At 39.2% G+C, this 24,334-nt stretch overlaps 1 protein-coding gene across 3 annotated transcripts in view; it reads left to right on the top strand.

Annotated features, from left to right (window-relative positions):
* Positions 1 to 23,669, top strand: part of ctnnd2a (catenin (cadherin-associated protein), delta 2a) — a 274,012-nt gene extending 250,343 nt beyond the window's left edge. For all 3 annotated transcript variants that reach the window (XM_057322474.1, XM_057322473.1, XM_057322475.1), the window contains 6 exons: positions 4,997 to 5,222; positions 7,699 to 7,783; positions 14,768 to 14,894; positions 19,194 to 19,325; positions 20,016 to 20,092; positions 20,956 to 23,669. In XM_057322474.1, the coding sequence (XP_057178457.1) occupies positions 4,997 to 5,222; positions 7,699 to 7,783; positions 14,768 to 14,894; positions 19,194 to 19,325; positions 20,016 to 20,092; positions 20,956 to 21,216 (908 nt within the window). In that variant the 3' untranslated portion in view covers positions 21,217 to 23,669. The remainder of the gene's footprint in view (positions 1 to 4,996; positions 5,223 to 7,698; positions 7,784 to 14,767; positions 14,895 to 19,193; positions 19,326 to 20,015; positions 20,093 to 20,955) is intronic.
* Positions 23,670 to 24,334: the final 665 nt, after the last annotated feature.

Genomic DNA, 24,334 nt, shown 5'->3' with positions numbered 1-24,334 from the left:
GGATGCATGCAAGTCAATTGAAGATTGATTGTCTGTTTAAAATAATCCATCATAACAACTTCAAAGATGTGTCTTTATCCCGGAGCTTTGATTCCATGCGCAGATACAAAGCACATTACAAGATCAAAATATTCAGAGATTGTCCAGCATCTCTTTTGTTGTCGAGCGCCTCGTTTTTTTAACATGTGGTTAAAAGAGAATTTTAGATGACTCATTTCGGCTTATGTACACAGAGCGTAATCTTTAAATCTCATTGGCATTCATAAAGCCCTAGAAACAGTAGAAATGTATCTCTATCTCCGGTGTGACCTTTTCTCTTTCGTGTTTTTCTTTTATTGCCTTTTTTCCTTGCTCTGGGTTTGAGACCGGTGACATCATCGCTAGACAAAGGAGACAGGGGGTGAAGTGCTGTAGGCTTGTGTTAATTTATGCCTCCTTACTGAGTCTTACGGGAGTAAAAAAAGCGAGATGGAGTGGAGAAAAAATTGGCCTAATAATGCGTATTCAGGTTTCTTTACAAAAGGTGCCCGCAAAATTACACAAATCAAATATAATTTGTACACAATATACAATTCACTGATGTGAACAACATGAGTCGCTTCAAATCTCTGCCAAATTCTGCTGGTGTACAAATGTGGATTGCAAGACACCGTTACAGCTATGTACAGTATGTTCCGATGGCTGAATTCTGAAGTAGTAATGTCTGTAATCCTCAAGATGATGTTTGAGACCGCTTCAGCATCCAGAACATCATCCACGCCGGCCGTGCATGCAAGCAGACAGCAGTTAGTCATGGTATCGGATGAGTTAGGGACTGGACTGGTGTCATTTGTAATCTGAAAAACTGCAAACTTTTCATTGAAAAACTTTGGAGTTAAAATAGGAAGGTATTGGTGTGGGTAAACAGACCACGGTAAGCCACGTTATAATGGGAAGGTAAGGCTTAGTGGATTTGTTCAAAATGTTTGAAGTTGTACTGTAAGTTTAAAAACGTTGTTTACTTGTTTTCAATGTCCCAAGTTAAAGTTTAATGGAGTGGGATTGGAAAAGTTTGGTTTCTTCATTGAAAGTTTCCTCCAGGTTTTGATGACCTAAAGACTTATATTTCACACCCACTTACATGAGAAGAGAAGAAGCAGAATGTATGCGCGCGCGCACGTGTGCTAGTGACCATTTTGACTTCCCCTCTCCTCAATTTGCAGACAATATTCCCATCTTTTAGATGCTCCCCCATTCACCCGTATGGTCATTGTTTCATCTTTTCCGTTCTTTATCCTTCCCCATCATTATTAAAACATTCCCTGAAGTGTCTTAATGGGATAGTTCACCACGAAAATGAAAATGATGAAAATTACTAAGCCTCAAGTTGTTCCAAACCTGCATTTTTTCTTTGTTCTGTTGAACACAAAGAAGAGTCTGGAAGAATGTTTGTAACTGACATTTCTGGGACATCAGTGACTATAGTAGGAAAATGATTTGGTTCTGTTGAACGCAAAAGAAGATATTTTGAGGATTTTAGGAAAGAAACAAGTTCCGGGGCACCTTTGACTACCATTTGAATGTTTTCTGCTATGGTAGTCAATGATGCCTCAGAAATGTCAGTTACTAACATTCTTCCAAATAAACTTGTTTGTGTTTAGCAGAACAAAGAAATTATACAGGTTTGGAACAACTTGAGTGTAATTCATAATAGAATTTTCATTTTTGGGTGAACTGTCATTTTAAGAGCTGGTTTATAATAATGACATGTAAGAAAATCATCACTTTATCATCTTGCTTCTCTAAGGCAACAGTAAGAACCAAATCCGGCCATTCAGTCTGTCCCTCCATCTCTCCCCTCCCGTCCACCAGGTGGCTCTTCTTAAACCCATGTCTTCCGAAGACATCTTTCCTTTTAATCCAATACGATGCACATCAAAGGCGGTAATAGAGAGCGATACAGCGCTTGAAAGGCACGTTCCCCCTTTAAATAATCGCCACGGTGGCTGATTTCCAATTTAATTTGGACCCTAACCTTTAAGAATAATTTTGTTTCAAGGCTTTGAATGCTTTGCTGTTTATCCTTCTCTTTCATATCCAAGTTGGCCGTTTTCTGCCAATGGGGTTTGAAGCTTCTGTTGGGTTGGTAGAAAAAACTCTCTATGGATCCATTTAAATGTTATTGCGGGATAAAAGCTCAAAAGGATGATGCCCGAAAGCCTTTCACCACTGTGTGACATTTCACACCCAGCCGAGAACCCTCAGGCCGGCTTCATGGAGTTTTACCAACTCCCTTTGAACTCCCATTGATGGAGAATATTAATGCTCTTCATTTCGTTTGAATGCACTTTAATTTAAAAACACGGCATTGTAGTCATTATATACCTTGTCAGCCACCTCTGTGTGTTTTTCTGGAAGGAAAACGGACAAATGATTCTTTCCGGCTAATGTCCTAAACAGCAACTTTGACACCTGACTTTAACATAAAAGCGCTGTAATGGAGCACTGTTGTAGATTCTCTCTCTCTCTCTTTGTACGTGTTTATTTCTGGTGCTCGTGACGGCCCGGGGCGCTGCGGTTGATTGCCTGTTTTGTAGGAGAATGGGCTTTTATAGGCTGGAGGGCCTGCACTTACCTCTGATTACCAGCAAGCCCTCGTTCTCCCGAGAGCCTGTAGATGAGGCACTCCAGAGAGTCAAGGTTAGCCTCCAGTCATATACAGATGCTACTTCTAGACATGTATCGCCAGGTTCATAAAGAGTCTCTCTTGACTTATCATGAGGAGTGTGATATTGTGTTGTTTAAAACCCTCTTCACTCCCAGTGTCTGTTCTGATGTTGGATGCTCAAGCTGACTTTAAGATTTTCAGAGTAGTTCATCTCGTCCAGATTGCGACTATAAATCAACGGTTTGTACTGAAGGGTCCTGAGCATGTCATTACTCAAAATCGTGTCGTCTTGTGCTTCATGTTAATGTTAAAATCTAACACTCGACTTAAAGTGACCAACACTTCACTCCTTTCTCGTCCATGGCGCTGTTTCTGTAAGAAGTCATGGTCCCGATGTGTTTATACTGTACTATATGATATACAATATTCATTCATTTATCTTTTTTATATTTATATACCAATCAAAACCATGGAATAGCACAATTGTAATTTATGTTGTGACTAAAAGCATCAAAAATAAATTAACTGTGTTATATTATACATATTCAGAATCAAAATGTATAGTATAATGCAATGCAAGTCGCTTTGGATAAAAGCGTCTGCCAAATGCATAAATGGAAATGGAAATATTATAGCATCTTCAAAGTAGTTATCCTTTTCCTAGGATTTGCAAAATTGTTATTTGGCCGCTTTTTGTTCATTATTTAGTCCAAGTTATCCATTTCAAAAATGTATTTTTAAATCAAAAAATGTACATGGTCTCTTTGTAGGCCTGCATTAAATCTGGACTCTTGCGCAAACACAAGCATTCATAAAATTAAACGCATTCTTTTTTCTGCACATTTTTCTTTTTCTCATTTTCACATGTCAAAATAATACCAGTAAAATGCAGTAGTCTCAGCTTTATTTTAACACATTTTGCTCTCATATTGTCTTCCAAAATCAATGTAATAAAAAAATAAAAAAACAGGTTTTGTGCAGAATTTTTCATATGTATTACTGCCGGTCAAACTGTTTTGACTCCTATTTTATCCTCATGTCTTTGTGATTTTGGCATAAGTGTTGCATTCTTTTAGACTTTTCTCATTAAACAAGTAAAACTGAGAAGATATTGATTTAATCTGACAGTTATGGAGACAGCAGAAAACCGTTTAAATGTCGTTTGGGCGTAACAAAGGAGCTCATTGTTGGACTATTGCAGATTAGCGCAGATGCTATTACTGATCAATAGGTTTAACCGTTCTTTATTCTGTAAATATCATGTTTTTTCCACAGTTCCCCTTTCAGAGAAATCTCATCTCATTGGACTGCCTCCATATTGTCGGCTCACTCAAAAAACAGACCATTCTGCCTGCGGGTACGAGATAAGACGACACCAATTAACCAGAAGCTTATTGATGATAAAATGAAGCCCTTTTGCTGTATGCTTCATGTTGGAAATGATGTCTGTGAATGATGTTTCTCCTTCGGAGACCATTTGGAATTAGCAGAAAGAATTGAACAGTCTTAGATTAATTTCATTAGCCGTGCGCTTCTGTGATAGAATAATTGGGTGCCAGAACGAGAGCGACTCTTGTGAGTTTCAAAGGTCAAAATGTTGGAGAGGCAGCGAGACATGGGGAAATTCTCTGTGGTAAACATTATTGTTCTTAAACTGGATCACGAAAATCACTTTTCAACTTTTTCATTGTCATGGGGCCAAACTTTTTTCAGGTTTGACTTAAAATTCATCTATCAATACAAATACAAAATAACAAAAAAATTGCTGATCTTGCTAGTGGGGTTGCCTGAAGCTGTTTACATTTTCTGCCGTGTGGAATACAAGCGATTCTAGACGCTCTCTTGTGTCTCAACCCCTGTCTAAAAATACGTAAATGTAAAAAAGAGAACGTTTTCTGTATCTTATCATGAGACCTGTGTGATATTTAGCTCTTAATATTAGAAAACTGTGTTATTGCACAAACGTCTCTATTTTCAGCCTAACACACAAACTCCTCTGGTCCTTTTTTTCAGTGTTTTATGAGTTTTGCCAAGTCAGAATTAATTATGCACCTCCTGCTGTTCTTTTAATGTCAGAGTTTTCTCGTATTTTCAGTTCTTTGCTCAAATAGCACGAGTCACACAGCTGTCACTAAAACAACCCCTCCATAGAAATCCTACGATACACATCTGACAGACCGAAATTGTCACGGTTCCTGCGTTATTATAGTCCAGATTAGGAATAAATTGCAGCAGAATAACTGTACTGACTGTGAGAAATGTGACCCTTTCAAAATGACTCCAGCGTTAATCACCAAGTCCTCCTTTGTTTTCTCTTTTTTGTCTTTGTCTCCCACATTTTTTCCACAGGTAAGTACGCAATGCGAGACCTCATCCATCGCCTGCCAGGCGGAAGTAATGCTACCGGGGGCACTGCCAACAGCACAGCGGGTAAAACCATGTGCGACGACACGGTTACAGCTATATGCTGCGCCCTGCACGAGGTCATCACCAAGAATATGGAGAACACCAAGGCCTTACGAGACACGGGTGGCATCGAGAAGCTCATCGGTATTGCTCGGAGTAAAGGAGACAAGTGAGTTTGTCTTATGCAACTTTTTTTAAAGAGACCATGAGAGGGAGGACAAGGAATGATGGAGAGTGCGGGTTTCTTTCCTGTTTGGACCCAAAAGGTAGCCGTTTATAGTGCCTGTTCACAAAGCATGTATTCCAGCAACTTTTGAAAGAGATGAGTCAAACCTCAATAAGCATTTCATGAGCTTCAAGGCCACATTGCCTCGAGGTGTTTAGATGCATCATACATAGTACGTTTAGAAAGCGCTTAACAAGGACTCACTTAGTCAGTGCTCGCTAAACTGAAATCGAAAAAAGAAAATCTTTATTGTGATATTTTGCTGTAGCTACAAGGTCCCTTCTTTTTAAGTATACTGCACATAACAAACAACACCATTTTATTTGAATACTTTTTTTGTGAAAACATATATACAACATTCCACCAGCAGAGACACACAGAGATCACTATTGTACGCATTAAAACGAATACAATTCCCATAATAACCAGTAAAGTGGTTCGACTTTTTTCAAAATATCTTCTTTTGTGTTCTCCTAAAGAAAAAAGTCATACGGGTTTGGAATGACATCAGGAAGAGTAAATGATTTAAAAAAAAAAAAACATTTTTGGGTGAACTATCCCATAAAATCATTTTTTTACAGTGATGTGTCATAACGTAAAAGACATGAATTGTTACATTTCCAAAGTTGAGATGGAAAGTCTTCTGAGACAATGGCATGGTACCGGATTTTAAGTCCCATCACTCACATAAGTGTCAGAGTATGTACTAACCACTAGACTCATTCATCACACTTTGTCTTGCCTTGTGTTCGCATGGCCCGGTGGGTGTTTTGCTCATGGCAACGGATATTTTCCAGCTAAATGATTCCGCTTTTATGCCTGCACCTTTCTTAAGAGAGATGAACGAGATGAGTCAAACCTCAGTACGCACTCCATTAGCTTCAAGGCTACATGGTCTACATATGAAGAGTTTGGTTCCAAAATGAGATTTTTACAATTGTTTTACTCCGTTTTTCAAAAATCATGTTTTATTATGTTTTATTGTGTTAATAAGCTGTATTTTTTCGTTATTATAGCTCAAATCAAAACAAACCAACTGCAGTTTGGTATTAATTGAATTGATATTAATTGAATTGGATAAAACAAGATCTTTTAAAAATCTTAAAATGGTGTTATCTCATTTTGGAACTCTTCATATGTTCATCGTATATCCGTAGTGCGGTCAGCAACTAGTCGCCAAGTCAGTGCCCGTGGAAGCAGAATGCATAAAGTAAAAGTTGTATAAGAAGGGATCCACTCTTATACGTGAATTGTTGCATACTGTTTGTGACATTACATCCCCTGATGTGAACTTGGAGTAGGACACCGAGGGTTGAGACAGGGCCTGACTCCACTGAAGATTTAACCGTGTTGTAAGATGAGAGGAGAGACACGGTAAAGAATCCAATTCGTCATATGTGAAAGAATATGATGAAAGAACAGTGGCTGTTAAAGTCATGTTCGCTCAAAGACGGCTAAGATTTTCCAACTTCATTTCAAGTGGCAATTGGAAATTGTTCCTTTGTGTCCTTTGAGCAGAAATGGATTGACTCCGCTCGGCAAAAGACAAAAGAGCCAGCTGTTCCATTAAATCAGACCAAGTCAAACGATTTATGTCATCGTTGAGAACCGAACGATAGCTTCTTTTGTTTGCGGTACATTGTTAATCATAACAAAAGCTGCCGTCTGTGTGAAATGTTTTCACGGAAAGCAAAGGAAACATATTTATGACATCAATTGCTTTGGTTGGAACAAGAATCTAAGGAATAATAGTACCGGGGTTTTTATATTCTGCTGTAAATGCTAATCCTGTTTAGCGTGTGAATGTAAACACAACCACCTTTTACTTGTTTAAGTTTTGGCACTTTGAAACGTTTGCTGTTGTTGCATTAATTAAATTTACTAAAATATGTATCCATGTACAAAGTATACAGTAATTTAACACATATTAATAATGACTAGAAAGTTTTTGTCTCTCAATTGTCTTTTCTGATTCAAATATAAAATGTCAGGTTATGTACTTATCTTGACTTAAATATGTGGGCTAAAGTTAGGCGACATAAAACATTTCCCACAAAATCATAACCTTCAGCCCTAAATTATAAACCATTGTAATGGGCTTACCGTTGCAAGTCAGGGCGAGGTAAGAATTCAGTTTTTAACATTGACTTTGCAGAGTATTTGCTGAATTTATTTTATTTTTGTTGTTTATTTTACAGTAAATGTTTTTCTTTATTTATTGTTTTACTGTATTCATTTATTTTTATTGATTTATTTTGGAGAGAGGATGCTCTCAAAATGTCGGCAAATGTCATGAGCTGTCACAGCCAGATGTTGAATCTGATGAGTGATTGAAATGCACCTTTAGTACTGTTAAATTATTATAATAAATGTAGCACTCTTTCTGATTCTCTTTCTGTGTTATTCCTCTCTCTCACAGACACTCACCTAAAGTAGTGAAAGCAGCTTCTCAGGTTCTCAGCAGCATGTGGCAGTACCGAGATCTCCGGAGCCTTTATAAAAAGGTAGGAGATTTCTTTCCACTCCCGGCAGCTGTGTGCCGTTTCAAACGTCCAAACCCGACGAGTCCAATTAGCATGCTAACTGATCCTGCACTTCTGTCCCACTATTTGTGTTCGATCTTTGAGAGAAGCTAGTTGTAATGAAAAAAAGTGGCGAGGCATTATTGTACCCTTCTCCCACACATACACGCGAATATGTGCGACGTGCTGTTTATTCAGGCCGACACCTCGCAGCCGACTGTGAACATTAATCTGCGGTGACTAGCAAAGAATTCTCCATTGAGCAGTAACCGCCGGGCTGAATAGATATTTCTATTCAATAAGTGTTTGTTGAACCTTGTGCTGCTTGAACCTTACTATTGTGCATCTCTATTCAGCTCTCCATCACGTCTCTTTCACAGATTACTCAGCCAAACTTTGGCCTTGACTAGCGCTGGGTTCATTCAGAGGAATGTTTTGTATTTTCTGAGCAGCATCGCAAATAAATCGCTGTTAAAAGTCCTTGTGAGCATGCTCGGGTATTTCTGTGGCATAGCAATTAAAAGTCAAAAAACGTAGACGGTCGGAAAAGTCTTATTTTTAATTACAAATCTTTTTAGTTAACCTTTGGGACTAATAAATAGACAATGAGCTCTTGAAAATTAAAAAAGGGCATTAACCCATTTATGTGGAAGTGGCTAGACAGCTTGGGCTGCATTCAAACAGATCTCGAAAAGACAACAAATAGCCCTTGCTGTGGATACTAAAACTTCCTAAACCTTAAAGGAATAGTTCTTACCAAAATGAATCTTCTTACCCTTTTGTTGTTTCAATCCAAACCCACTTAAAGGTATACAGTAGTTCACCCAAAATGGAAAATTCTGTCTTCATTTACTCACCCGCCTCTTGTCATTTCAACCCCGTATCGGTAACCGAACAACGGCAGAACCCATTGACTTTTAGGGCCCTATTGTACACCCAGCGTGTTTTTGCTAGTTTCCGCCCGACGCAGTTCTCATTTTCCCGTCCTGCGCCGTGTTGTTTAATTAGCAGATGCACTTGCGCTCATTTGTGCGCCCATGGGGCGTGTTGGTCTAAAAAAAGAGGTGTTTTCAGGCGCAGTGTTGGCGCGTTGCTATTTTGAGGAACTGAAAATAGACTGCGCTATAGACCAACTCAAACCTGGTCTAAAGTTTAAAGTCAATGGTGCATTTTATTTTTTGTTTAAAAAAAGAGCGCATTAGTAGAAAATGCGCCTCTGGGCGGGTCCACATACAACGCGCTTTCACGTTACTTATTACACAGAGGGAAGCGCAGCAGCACACAAACATGCCAAATATACAAAATAAATGGAGTACAGTGTAAAAAATGATTATCGTGGGCATTAAGATAAAAATCCGGCTTGTCATGTAGATGATCTGCTCGCGCTCTTTAACCTCACGCATTTCCTCTCTGGAGAAGCGTCCAGTCTTTGCTCTTGCAAATTCCGCCGTGTAAGTAGCGAATCCGCCATGGCGCGAGCGCAACCGCCTCTTAAAGGGAATGAGACCTGATTGGTTTACTGCACGTTACGCCCAAAAAACACCCATTACTCATTAAAAGAATCGAGACAACCCGTTTAGACCATGCGCCCGGGCGCGCCGACCATTTTCCCGTCGTTAAATTAGCAAAAGTGGATTCTGACACGCCCTGAGTGCACCTGCGCTTTAAACCATGCGCTTAGATCGTGAAAACAGTGCCCATAGACACAAAACCAAAGCAAGTCACCGTAGTTGTTCATAACCAATTCTTTAAAAGATCTTCTTTTGTGTTCTGCAGAGAAAAGTAATTCATACAGGTTTGAAATGACAAGAGGGTGAGTAAATGATGACAGAATTTTCATTTTTGGGTGAACTATCCCTTTAACTTTCCTATTTTAAAGGTGGGATTTAAAGAATTGCATTGGTTGCTACTTGCCATGCAATTATAATGAATGGTAGTTATGACTTGTATGCTCTTCTTCAGCTTAATGAGAATTCTTTTTTCTTCGGAAGAGATACATGTAAGAAAGTTGGATAGGTTTCTACAGGGTGACATCATCATCATAATGACATTATTTTTATTTTGACTTGACCTGTTCCTTTAATGTGGTCAGACTACGCGCTCTTCCCCTTCAGTAAGCAATCTCCAGCTTGACGGATATGAGGCTGGGCGGGAAGACACATCCCTATAATGTGAAACTCAACCCACTGCGCTCTGTGGAGGGGGTGGCACAGAATTACAGCTCGTGGAGAGGGCGACGGATGCTCCATTGACCTTTAAAGATGGGGAAAGGCCACGAGTGTGTCTGCAGTAATGCCTTCACTGCTTCTGAGCGGAGGCGTCCCCTCCCTGAACTATGGCGGAAAGAGCTCACCGCAGTCTAGAGTCACGATTCCTGATGCAGAGTTGAACATTTCTCTAATGATATGTGATTATGGATGTTTGGAAGTTTACCCCGCTGAGCTTGCCTCCATCAAAACTAATGTAACCGCAAGCTTCAATTTCAAGCATATATACTATTAATTACCCTCTGTCTTTTTAAATATTTAGAGGGTTGGAAAAACGAAGGTAGTGTGCACATAATAATAAATGGGAATAATTAGATGGAACGCCAATTTCCATTATGTTGACAGAATGAGCGTCGATAAATGTTATTGAACAGAAAACTGTGTCGCTCACAGGTTTGGGGAGAACTGAACTGAATAGATTTGCTGTGTTCGCATGCCGCCTGGAGGCAGGTTATCACACAACGCTTCACACACTTTAGCTGACACAGATAAAGTGACACGGTCAAGGTCACGGAGGACGGCCTGAGCTATAAATGCATCATCAGAAAGGCTGAAGTCATTAAGTTCACAATGTTGCTTATTATACGCATTGATTCTTGTTGTGGGACAAACTCAGTTGCATTCTGTTGCAAAATCTAGTGGGCTGACTTTGTAGCCAGCATTTTATAGCTCAAAATTGTATATCTACAATACCTGAATGTGTCCTTTTCTAGAGATCAATTGCATAATGCATTATGTCATTTTCACGTGACAAATGCGTATACACATGTACAACATACAAATATAATTCATTTAATAACCGTAATTTATTCAAAAATGTCATAAATGAATATGTCAATATGTCATCCACTTTTTTAAATTAAATAACACATTTTTTGTGTCGTATAAGAAGTGTTTTTAACACATTTTGAGTCCTTTTGTGTTGATTTTGTGTTAAACAAATAAGAGTGACAACACAAGGTTGAGTCCCTTGGTTAACACATGTCTGTGTTATTCAGGACAACACATTTTGTGTTACTTTTACCTCAGCTTGTGTTCTCCCTTTAATTTATGTATAGCAAAATCAACACAAAATGACACATAATATTTTAAATAGCATAACACAAACAATTTGTTAATAAATAACACATCCTTTTTGAGAGTGTAACACAAAGTCTCTTGTTCTTCACTAGACGTAGAGATTGTGTTGTTTTTAGCAAAACAGTTTTCAGAGTGCAGTATTTGTTTGCATACAGTAGTGACCAGCAGCGATTGTGGACTTTGGAAAATTGACATCTGCCTTTATGCAAACATTTTTAAAAATATATGAAACGTTTTGTTTTTGTGTTGTGTAGTTGTGGAAAGAATTTAAGGCTTTGCAAAAAATGACACACAACACATGTGCAATGATTGGCTTTTTAAATTAAAAATACCGACTGAAGTCTGTAGTCATTGTATGCTTTTTATTGTTATGCATTTTTGTATGTTAAAATAAAACTGATGTTTTGTGATATGCTGTAGTTTGCCATTTTGACCAATCATTTTGTTTTGTGCTTTTTATACCACACCTCATGTTTTGACGATTTAATTGAACCTATTACAGTCTTAATATGCAACCTAAGTTTTAATTTGACTGTATAGGCAGTAGGCATCAAGACAGCTCACTAGATTTTATAACATGTTTCTCTGGCTTAAGGTGGGGGGGGTTTGTAAAGATTTTCAAACATCGCTCAAACTAACCTGTTTCTTTAGCCAGCCCAGCTGAGCCCTGGAAATGTCACAAGGGATGGTAATAAGCAAAGGGCAGCAAGAAAGAGATTGCTATTATTAACATTTGCAGAACCCACCGTATCTCATCTCATGAGTGCATAATGGCAGTCGCACCGTTTCTCTCTCTCCCTGTCGAAATGAAAGGTGTCAATTGAATGAGTCTGGCCACCTGAGGTGCGATTCGTCTTGTTTTGGGTGGTATGACAGGCGGGCAAAAGAGAATAACGAAGACGGGGGATAGAGACAAGGAGTTTAGGTTGGTAGACACCTCCCTGGGTGATGAGCAATGGCCCTGTGCCCAGGAAACATCTGCGGTCTTAGTTTGAATGCTGTGGACACAGTTTTGTGTTTTAGAGTTTAACATGCACTTTAGATTTTATTGTTGACGCAAATGATGATTTTTGGAAATGCGCAAAGAGATTTTAACTCTACTGGATGTGTTTGCCCCCAAAAGGCTTTGGCTTGATGTAGACAGTACAACCTAAGGTTGGACTAAGATGAAGTGTATCTCTACCCTGAAAGAACACAGAAGTCCATACGCCATTGATCTTCAGCCCGAAGGTTCACTCGTGTTGTGCTGTTACGTTCAGTCTTCCAGCCTCCTGAGATCCAATTCCACAGTCGCCCCCCACTCTCTACCAGGTATCCGGTTACTCAATTGCCTCAAAGACCCACGGGAGCCGACACAGTAAGAGCTTCGCTTCTGGCTCCTTCCGCCTCTGGGGGTGTAATAATGAGTCCTTGCCATCGGCTTGCTTCAGCGCAAATTTGCACACCAGAGTTTTCTCTGGTCGCGCGAGTGTTAAGCAGCATCATTGAGGAATCCGAGGTGGGCAGGTTGCCATAACTGACTCATCTTCTCATCATGGTCCGTTTGGTCTTTTCAGCGCCAGTCAGGATCAGTCTCGTAGTGAAGCTTCACGCCCAGTCGCCTACCCCTGAAAGTCCATCAACCGAATGCGTTGTTCTGTCAGTCCTGATAAAGAAAGAATGAAGCTGTGATACATAATGAACACATGCAATTAGAGTCTTTAATCACTTTGAGACGCACTCTTCCCTGAACGTATTGTTTTCAAATGACAGAGGCATCTGTAGAACGTCAGGCTTTTAAAGGAGTATCCATCCTTCAAGTTGTCTTTTATCTCACAGTCAAGCTAAACTCCTGGTACTTACAAACAAAAAGGTAAGTCTTTATTTGTCTCTCTTGGGAACTTAAGTGTTCAAGAAATGCTTAAAGCACAAGGAACTGACAGAGACCTGAAGAGGCTGACAGGCGACAAGTGCCATTTTTCTTGTTTTTTGGCTCTTCTTCACACCTCTTGGAGCTTTCAGATACCTGTCCGATGTCATTATTTGCAACAGGTACAATAGTCATAGGGCAGCGGTGGTTTCTCCTGGCAGAGAAAAGTGGGGCAGCTTTGAACTACACAGAGTCAGAGGAAAGCGTGCCTTTGATCTCTTCCTCACCTCGGCTACAAAAGAAATGTCACGGAGGGGCAAGTTGGATGTCAGGGGTTGTGTTAGTCATCTCTGTTGGTGAACTTCTTCTGTACATGGAATTGAGATATTCTCCTTATCAGTCTTATAGATGTCTATGGCATTTCAGCTTGGAATTGGCCAAGTCTTTCATTGACCCCTTCTGAGATCTTTCCTTTTGCTTATCTTTGCTCTCTTTTGTACTTTTCTGCTGACGCACAGCTCTGCCGTGGCATACGTGTCTGCAAGAAAGCAACCAAATAAATGTTTTGACCTTTTAGTCAGCGAAAGAATTCTGTATAAATCTGATACACGCTCTTAATACTGCAGTATAGCGCTACCTTTTACTTCCACTGTAAACAACTCAATCATTGTAATGAGCCGAACACCCGTCATACAAAGACTACAAAGATCTTCATAATTTGACTTTTTTGGCAGGTTGTGCATCACTCATTGGGTTTCTCCCTTAGCACAGTCAGTAGATCCATTGATTCGTGGCTTGGGTGATGTGTCACAGGGCCAGTGGCCATTGGCTTTAGTTTATCTCCTCTATCAGCTTTCGGGTTGCCACAGTCACACATCAAACAGCTTTCCTCCACAGCCGCCGACTCTAGATCAGTTGTTCATTGATTTCTGGACCTCTATTCGGTCATTGATTTCTGTAATGACTCCACGCTAGGAGGCCTTAAACCAAAGTGACAGAATAACAGTGGGCTAATGTAGCGTACATATATCTCGAAAAAAGCACGTTGTGTTCACCGAAGCCGTCCTGTATATCAAAGGTTAGGGTTTGCTGCGTTTCAGACAAAAAGTCAAATCAACATATTGTGAAAAATAGAAAAGTAATATAAATCCATGTATTTATACAGGCAATTAACTTGCCTGTATAAATAATAGTAGCAAATTAACTTTTGCTCATTTATAAGAAATAGGGTTGTCGGTTTTGTACTATTCTGCATGATTTGCTTAGTTTGTATGTGCTCTGCATTTCAACGATTCTCTTTCTTGTTGAACAAGGTTCAGCTGTGGTATTTCACAAGGCCCTGAATATTATCTGAGGAATATTATTAACATGTTGACCTTTGCATAGTAATCTATCATGTTCACATTATCTGGTGAGGCTTTACAGCCGAGATGAGAACTTTCATTATTTTAAATTTGCAGTATTTGAAAAAAGTCCCTTTCGGTTTGATTATATTTGAACTTTTCTGTCTGTGATCAGTACAGTCTTTTGTTTTGACAGCATTACCCGCAAAAGCAGGAAGTTACGGAAAGCAGGTGTTTTTTTTTACAATTACAAGGTTTGCGATAGTGACATCAATATATAAAATTACAAAATGAAATTGTATATACTGTATTTCTAGATAGATAGACAGACAGATAGTGTAATATAGCATATTATACAATATGTTATATAATTATAATCCTGTTATACACCAAAATAATATCTCTTTCTTTCTCTTTTTATCTTTAGGATGGTTACTCACAGTATCACTTTGTTGGCTCTGCCTCAACAATAGAGAGAGACAGACAGAGACCGTACTCATCCTCACGTACTCCGTCTGTATCCCCGGTCCGGATGTCCCCCAACAACCGATCTGGTGAGTATACGTTTCTCAACCTGGTTGAATATCATTGAGATTGATGCTGTGCTGTCCATGGTGCTGAAGTTTCCCTGACGGTTGAGTTGACCAGTTTTTGAATCCAGAGTTTAAAACAACAGAAAGAACCTTCACGAGGCAGCACTCCCAGAAGTGTTTTCTCTTTAACCACGATTAAACTCATACAATGCTGTTAAACTGATAGGGATTCCTTAGTGCATCATGGGACTCGGGTTAACGATCCACACTGCTTTTGGGCTTGGTGGATTCATGGCCAGCTGGCTGTGGCTGTAATGCCTTTTCTGGTGGATTTAGCAATCTCGCTGATGCAGAAAAGTATTTACTGTATGTGAGGATGGCAGTTGTAGACGGAATAATGATTCTTTAAATGGCTGGAATCTCAACTAAGTGAAGGAATTAGGTTTTTTTTCAATTTGTTGGACATGACTGCAAGTGATGATTTGTGGTTACTGTAAGTTAGTGCATCATCTGTGTGACTGATTCACCCACGGTTGAGTGAGTGATTTGTGTAAGTCTTTCTGAAATCCAGCTTACACGAGTCATTTGCTCATAAATTGCACAAGCCGTGTCACGATGTCTGCTGTGTACAGTCAGAGAAGACAATACAAAAAAGACATCTTTGAATAATTTCACAGTACCCTGCTTCAGATTGCAAACTCACGTTAAAGTTTCATTTCTGTGGTTGTGGCACTGAAGATTCAGAAACACTGAGTAGAGAGCGGTGGCTACATCCCTGTTACATGCTTTCTTCAGCGTTTTGTTTGTGAATAAATTGATTTAGTGACTGCTTGTTGTTTTTTCTCAGACAGTTTTTCTGTCAGCCGCTTGCCTACAATTGGTTTCCCGCTGTTCCGTCATCTGTAGGGTTTTCTAAAACACACGACAGTATGTTTGTGAAAAACAGAGATTTTTGCAAGAGATCAAAGCACACGGTTAGACAGATGAAAGGAGGGGGCATAATATTGTTTTACAAGTGTGGTGAAGATCCCCTGTGCTCTTCATCTTATCGTATTAGAATGTGACACCAGAGCCCTTGTCTATCCTTCTCGATGAACTTTTTTAACAATGTTAAGCCCAGAGCTAAAACAGCCCAGACGAATTGGCAGTATCATACAGTTAAAAATCAGCTCTGTTATTTTTGGACATAAACAGCCTTCACTTGAGATCAAGCCAAAAACAAAAATATCTCATCATCTTGGCCACACCCACTTTTCAATGCAGGTGTTTACTGTGATGTTCTGTGAGGACTCGACTAAGCAACATTTCACCTAAAAATAAAAAGTCTGTCGTTATTTAGTTGCGTAGGATTTTTTTTTTTGTGAAGTAAATAATGACTCTTTGCATTTTTTGGCTGATATATTCCTTAATGAAAGCTAATTAGAAATCGTATTCTGTTTTACTTCAGAAACCTTAATGAAGCTCCTGCAAATTATAAAAGAAAATGTTACATAGACCTGACATTTAAAATTCAGTACCCGCTTGAAGTTGAAGAGCTCTGGCAAGAACAATATTGAACCGCGGGCTACTAATACCACTTGACCACATTATGTCCATATTAAAGATGATGGCATAAACATAAATACAAAGCAATGTGTTTGCATGCTTCACATAACACATTTATGCTCATATTTGCTCGCTTGTAATTTAATCGTGTGCCAAGGAAGAGATGCTTCCAGTGCCACGAGACGAGGCCTTCAGATGTACTTTAATAGGGTGCCAGACCCTAGCACACAGCAAGCCTCGGTTTAGAGTTTCAAGACACATGGAGAGAATGTTAAAAGTACAGTTGAGTTCTTGTTGTTTAAGTGAAAATATAAGCACAATTTAACCAACATAATAAAACCAATGCAATGGGTACTGCTGTTGTTACCAACATTCTACAAAATATCTTCTTTTGTGTTCTGCAGAAGAGAGTGAGTAAATGATGACAGAATTTTATAAGACCATAGATGAAGTGTCTTTTTATCCTGTCACAGTTATAAGGTCATGGATATGATTCCATAGGAAATCCCCCTTGAAAAGGGTAAACCATAGTTTTACTATAGTAATGTTTTTTGTTTTATTGTAGTAAAACCATAGTAACCCCAAATTGACTATGTTCGCACCACAATAATCACAGTTTAACCGTGGCTTTTGTGGTAAAACTATGATCATACAAAATAGTAGTCAATCTGCTAAAAACGTGGTATATATGCTTTTACTATAACGAAACCATGGTTAATTTTCCAATGATACAAACGTTCAATTAGACCAGTTCTGATTTTCTTTAAAACCGCTTGTGTTTTTCTATTTATCTCCATTTGTGAGATTTATGGAAACGTGTCAATGGAGCCATTGAAGTCCTCCACGTTTATGGGTTGTTTATGAATAATTTGCTCAATTATAGAGCTCAATAAAGAGCAACGATTAGTTATGTGAACGGCGATTAGATTAAACATCAAATCAGAGGCAGTTTAGAGGAGAATAAAGTTCTTACGGTTATAATCTGATTATGGTTTTGAAATAATGAGCATGCTAATGTTTCTCTTGGCCATTGTGGGGAGAGGAGTGCCCCTAAGCCATTATGTGTTTTATTGGTGAAAATTGGAGCGTGTGATTACCAGTGTGTGTATATGAGCTGGTCTGTTTGCTTTTGTGTTTCATGGTCAGGGCTGATGTATGATAGGTGTGTGTATGTGGGTGTGTCTAAATCCTTCTGTGCTGGTGAAAGGGTCTTGCATGCCTGTGAGCCCTTGGGCAGCTGTGTGCTTTAGAGATAGCGCCGCTGCCCACTACCCAGGGATCCGAGCTTTATAGGACCAGGCTGGAGGGAGGCCGGAGGAGGAGTGGTGCTGATCCGGTTAGAGCATTGAGGCCGAAAGGGGATTTTTAGGCACAGAGGGAGGACTCGTTCTGATCTCTGTGACCTTCGCGCTGTTCTTGAGAAGTGCCTGAGATAAAATACAGGACATGGAAAACAATCAGTGCAAGACTGAGGAAGAAATCAGGTCAAACTGCCTGAATGTAAATCGAGTTATGCTTCAGAAAGTTCAAGAATACTGCTTTTATGCTGAATTTATATTGTAGTTGTTCTGTAGAGGTGCTTTCTAAGGCAAAAACTCACTGTTACTATTGCCTAAGCATTAGCTGAAAAGACATTTTGCTATTCATTGGTGATACTTGAACTTGGAAACCTGTATGACTTTCGTTTTTCTGCAGAACACTAAGGAAAATATTTGGATAAATGTTGGTAACAGAAAAGCATCGGTTTCCATTGACTTGCATTGGTTTTGTGTCCATACAATAGAAGTCAATGGAGACCAACGTTTTTTTGGTTACCAACATTTTTCAAAATATCTTCTTTTGTGTTTTGCAGGAGAGAAAAAAATCACACAGGTTTAACAGTCTAAGTAAATGATGACAGAATTTTCATTTTGAAGGTGAACTATTCCTTTCATGTAAAGATGATATTTAATGTTTAAATAGTTTCAAGGAGCAGGATTTTACACTAATAAGATCTTACTGTGGGCGGGGCTACCCAGCAGATCTCCACAAAACCAGAAAGTCATTTTTGCTTTTGTAGTTATGACTGGTTACTAGACCAAAAACACTGAAAATATAAAAGTCTTTTATCTTTATTCATGTGTGACTTCATAGACTTTTCTATCGTCATTGTTTTTCAAAGCATCCTCCTCCGAAGGCGAGTACATGTATGGTAATGTTGCGTGAGTTATTGTTCTTGTAAGCTTTTCTCATAACTCTGGAGAGGTTAGTAGATTGGCGCTGGCTGTTTGATGACCTGCTGGAAGTAGCCTTCATGCTGACACGCTAAACAGCACTAATGATGAATAATGATCGACACCTCTGCGTGTCCAGCCTCACACAGGCAAAAGCGGAAGAAACACATTCTACCACATTGTTTTTGTTAAACTGTTTAATAAGATGCCTTCATCCGGTTGATTTTGAAGGCATAAATGCATCTTTCACAGTCTATGATGTATGCAATTTGATGGTTGGTGAAAAAATGTTGTCTGGTGGAGCAGTTGAAAGAGGTGGAGAGGTTTATAAATGTACTTATTGACTATAGCTGTCTTAGGTTGTCACACAAACAAATCTAAATCAGATGTACTGAGTTGAGGACCGGCACACAAAAAAGCTGGAAAGTGTGAAATGAGGCCAGTATGTCTCCAGATGCTCAATAAGAACGGTGTGTGTGTGTGTGTGTGTGTGTGTGTGTGTGTGTGTGCGTGTGCGTGTGCGTGTGTGTGTGTGTGTGATTTGATTTGATTTGATTTGCAGCCAGCGCCCCTGCCTCACCCAGAGAGATGATCAGCCTCAAGGACAGGAAGAGCGACTACGACTCCACTGGAACCAACGCCGGTTACCATGGAAACAAAGGAGAGCACACTTCCAGAAAAGACACAATGGCAGGTAGGTGTAACTTTGGAAGGGGTAGAGGAGGACCAGAAGTAAAATCTCAGAAACCCTAAAGATTGTGGTTTTGGTTTGTGTGTAAAAAATGTTTATGAAAGTTTGCTTGTGATCTGCTAAAAAACGTGTTGGTGTATTTGGATGCATTTTAAGGCACTTGGGATAAAAGCGTCTGTCAAATGTGTGAATTCAAAATGTGAATTAGGCTAGTCATGGAGTCACAAAAAAATTGCGCGTGGTACAAAGTTAAGCAACACAATATCACAATATATTTATTTGGTCATGAAGGAACTGACAGTCATGTTGTTTTTGGTCTTCTGTCAAAACTTTTAGACTTTTTTTGCATTATTTAGCACTACTTCTATTTTAAACCTAAATAGCAAAAACAGCGTTAGTTGCCAGGTTTTGTTTATTTTCCTAAATCAGTTGAAAAGTTTCATTGGCACCACTATGCAAAAATGTTCACGGAAGTTTTGACATATTGTTGACAAATAATTTGTGTATTACATCTCGTTTTTATTAAACAAATAAACATATGTTTTTGTTATAGTTTATTATTACATTGTGTCATATTGGTGCATATAATTGCTTTTTGTTTCACTGTCAACAAAATACGTACATGTTAAAGATTTTTCATTGTTATTTAATGCTTTTAAAAAACATCCATTCACCGTCTCTTTCATCTCACAGTTCAAACCTCCTGTGGAATATCCACATTGTTCCGGAACTCATACGATACTTCAAATGAAGAGATCAAACACAACCAGGTGAGCAGTGAGTCAGTCTAAACCAGCTCAGCTAACCAGGGTCAAACAGGGACTGCATCTCTTATATGTATCTCCTTTGACATTTTTCATCATTTTTTCATACAAATCGAATTTTTATAGTTACATTTTCGTGGTTTATGAAGCTTTATGAGGGTAACTCATTAGAACATGTTTTTAGTGCAAAACAGCTGTCTATCTAGCAATCTGGAACTGTGTTGGCAAAGAAACGGCTAAAAGCCGAATCGTTCTTGCAAACCCCGTTCAGATGTTGTTTGTTTGACTCAAAGAGTAACAACGATCATTTCTTCAAAACGCTTATTTATATCTGTAACGTCTATTTGACGAGGTTCATAATGGTATTACAATACACTCCAGCTATACATTTTTGCATTTTACATTGAGAAAGTTGCCCAGATGTCCTGGCACACCACCGAATTACACCGTATGTTGAGTCGGTCGACAGAAATGCTTTCCCGGACGAGCAGCTGCGAGGAAGCGGGGCACTGATAAGCCTGGCTCACACATGGATATTTGCTTTCTGTAGCTGGAGAGCATTCAACTCTTTTTTTCAATTAGTAACATCTCATTTTCTGCCTCAGATCACTCTGTAATCGAAACAATCTCTGAATTTATAGGAATAGTTCATTGAAAATTGTTGTTTTTCCGCTGCCTCCTATGTTCTCCGATTCAGGAAAGAACTGTTATTAAATACAAACCTACTATTGAACTACTTCAACTATTTAAAAAAATGGCTTTACATTTTATGTTATGTCATTCCAACTCACTATTTTAATTTTTCCCAGTGGTGAGTTGCTTTTACTTACAAAATGAAGTTGAAATTCCTTCATCTTTGTCTGTCCAAGGTCCCGGCACCACCCGCACCCCAGGAGCCCCCACGCAAAGACTACGAGGCATATCCTATCTACCAAAACTCCACTAGGAACTTTGAGGAGCCATTTTTTGAAGATCCGGTCCATCGTGCCCCTCCCACCACTGATATGAATATGCACCTGGGACTCAAGTCCACCGGAAATTACGTGGACTTCTATTCCGCTGCCCGCCCCTATAGTGAACTCAACTACGAAACAAGTCACTACCCCGCCTCTCCGGACTCTTGGGTTTAGGACTTCACGAACCCGAGGGTCCTGCGGACGGGAGGCGCGGCATGTGGAGAGGCCGGGAAACTGCATGTGCATGCATATCACAAAACATTTCTCAGCAAGTTTTGTTCGTCTAAGCTGGTTCCATGGTGAATGTGAGCAAGAAGAGAGAGAGATGGAGAGAGAGCTGATGGAGAGAGAGAGGAGACGCAGATAAAACAAATCCTTGAGGAGAGACAGAGAAAGAATGCATGAGAGATGAAAAAAGCACATATTTTAAAGGAAGCAAAAGCTTAACCTTTGGAGTAGCGTGTGGGTTTGAAAAGTGTAGGTTATTAAAGAAAGTGCACAAGTATAGTATAGGAAGGGAGGGGTATGTAAGCACAAGAAAATCAAGTTAGTATGAGGTACGGAAACAGCTTGTCACCCTTTCGAAACGTCCTTTTCATTTGATGTCATGCAAAGGATCTTGACTAGTAAGAAATATTCGTTTTCTCCATGGTTTTTCCTCTATTTTTGCTTAATTTTTTATTTGATCTTTTTTAATTTGTTGATGTAAAGTATTTGGTGTACATTAAAGAAATGCATTACACAAGTGCATTGTGTAGAAATTACACAGACCACCTGGATCTTCCTGTGGTTTGGATGTCGTTTTACAGTTCAAAGAAAAACAACAAAAAAAACTCCTTTCCCCGGATGTTTAAAGCGCGAGGATGTGTAAGCCAGTGTTGTTCATTCTAAAAATGTGAAAATGTTTGTGGAAACTATCGCAGATCAAAAGCAGTTCAAGACCAGAGCATCATTCCACACTTCTCCTCAATGAAGTGCTTTCTCACTGCCTAAAAGAATCAATGTTTGGTTTTTTTTCCTAAACTTGGTGTGGAAGTCAAATTGTCATCCATATTTGTCTTGTTTTAGACCTCTACTTGAGTTCTCTGTGCTAAATAATTGATATGATAACTAACATGGTGCCAAATTTTACCTCTCTTAGATCAGCACTGGAGACATTTTTAGGTTACTAGTTCTTTCTTCGATTTGTACCTGCTTTTTTTGTTCTCAAGTGTGTTTTTCTGGAATTAAGCTATACGTCTAAAAAACACTGGAGGGCAAAATGTTTGCAAGCTTAATTCCCTCCAAAGATGTACAAAACCTGTCTCTCGATGTTAGTTGAGTGTGTGCTGTATGTCAGTCAGTGTTTGGTTTGAGAGCTTTTGTTTCTGACAGGTGACTTTCGTTTGACAAAAGGTAATGAACTGCTACGCCGAAATGTTAATAGAGAATGATAAATATATAAATATGAATATACATATAAATATAGATCTATATCATTTTTATGTGCAGATGTCAGTGTCTGAAAGCAACAAAGCAGAAAAAGACTTGTACAAATCGATTCTGTTTTCCTTTATGTCAAACAGAGAAAAGAAAATGAAACTTGAAATGTTGACTTGGTCCAAGTTGTGTTGTTAAGCTACATAGATAATCACGCTGGATTTGGATGATGTTCTGATGTCAGAACAATAAACTACTCTTTGCGATTTAGAGATGGTTTTAATGCGCAAATTCATTTCATTTCAGTTTTTTGTGTTTAGATATCTATTGACAGCACGGTATACATTGCATGCGTATAAACTTTTGGATATTTCCGAAGGTGGATCACATCAAGCTTCTCTCTGGATACCCAGAATTCCTTGTCACTCTAAACCTTCATCCCCTCCAGCTAGGTGCAGAATTGTCAAAGCCACAGCCGTCCAAATGTTCTATCACCGTGATATGGCACGTTCCCTTGGAAACCGAAAAACACAAGCCAGACGTGCCGGTCTTGAATCCCTCCTATAATCCATTGCTCAGAACTGAGCACAGTTTCAAAGCGTTACATTCCCAGCAGGCTTTGCATGTTGTCCAACAAGACGTGTCTCGCTCCCTAACCATTCACACATGGGCACGCACACACAAAGGCAGGGAGCCTGTACCTGTTATCGCTCCTATCAAGAGATTGTCAACATGAAGTGTGTCATGTGATGAGAGCGCTTTGAGCTCCTCTCTCATGTGGCGGCTCATGCCTGCTGAGGCATTATGGGGATTAAGAATCAGACACCTTAAATGTAGTCTTTTGCGACGGGCTGTAGCTCTTGGTCGCCTGCTGTAAGCTGTATTGCCAATTACTTTTGTGCGTTGTGTGAGTTTTTACCCTCAGCTTTACGTGGCCTCATTACAGAAGCAAACAGGAACGTCCAGAGATGTTGTGAGAGTTCGAGGATTTTGTAAAGCGTGATTACCAGGCCATCAGAATTCATAAATACATTTCTGTGGTCAAAATAAATCATTAATCTGATCTGGAATGTTAAATGTGCAAACTTTCTTTCGAGACAGCATGTTAACATATCAGTCGATTGATTAAGACAATCTATTACTGTACCTTTATCAAATAGAGTTTTTAAATATCCGTATCCAGCAAACATAAATGACTGAAACATAAATCTGTTCATAATAAAGTTCATTTTTACAAATACTTAGTTTTATGAGTACTCCTTACAAGCCAACTGTTAACCCAAAAAATGTCGTCAGTAACGGGATTGTATTACATATAGTCTTGACTCACCCGCATTACACATTTAATAAGTTGAGCAGTTAACCTCTGTAGTTTAGGAACAAGTCTTGGATGTAGACGTCTCGGTTGTCTTGGTTAAATGTTTCTGACTCGCCGGCTGAAATATTCCAGTGCAAAAATCTGTATCAGACCCCTGCTGTCTTGTCCCCGTGGCTCTGTGAAGCTGTAAAATGAAATTCAAAGGGTGTGCAGAATAGCTCTATTTCCCCTCAACGCTCGCAATGATTAAGTGTTCAATATATCCTAAAGTTTCATTTTCAGTCTGTGTCACCTCACACTAAAGGATTATAATCTAATGTGGCATGAAAATAGGTCTGCTCTTCAACAATGTGATTCATTTACACCATTGCAAGAACACAAAACCCATTTTGTCTTGCGTCCTGTTGCCGTATTCATAAATGAAAGCCCCAAAATGTAGGCGTGGCATAAAATCAATTTCTGTTTAAGCAAAAGTTGAACAAGATCATCCCACTGCAGACTAAATTACTCATGAAGAAAAATGAATTTTCGACAGGATTCATTTTGGAGTCATTG

Source organism: Triplophysa rosa, linkage group LG23 (genome assembly GCF_024868665.1).
Source record: "Triplophysa rosa linkage group LG23, Trosa_1v2, whole genome shotgun sequence".
In the NCBI taxonomy this organism is placed as follows: Eukaryota; Metazoa; Chordata; class Actinopteri; order Cypriniformes; family Nemacheilidae; genus Triplophysa; species Triplophysa rosa.
Note: the sequence above shows the minus strand (reverse complement) of the source record. Positions and strands in the feature narration are given on the sequence as shown.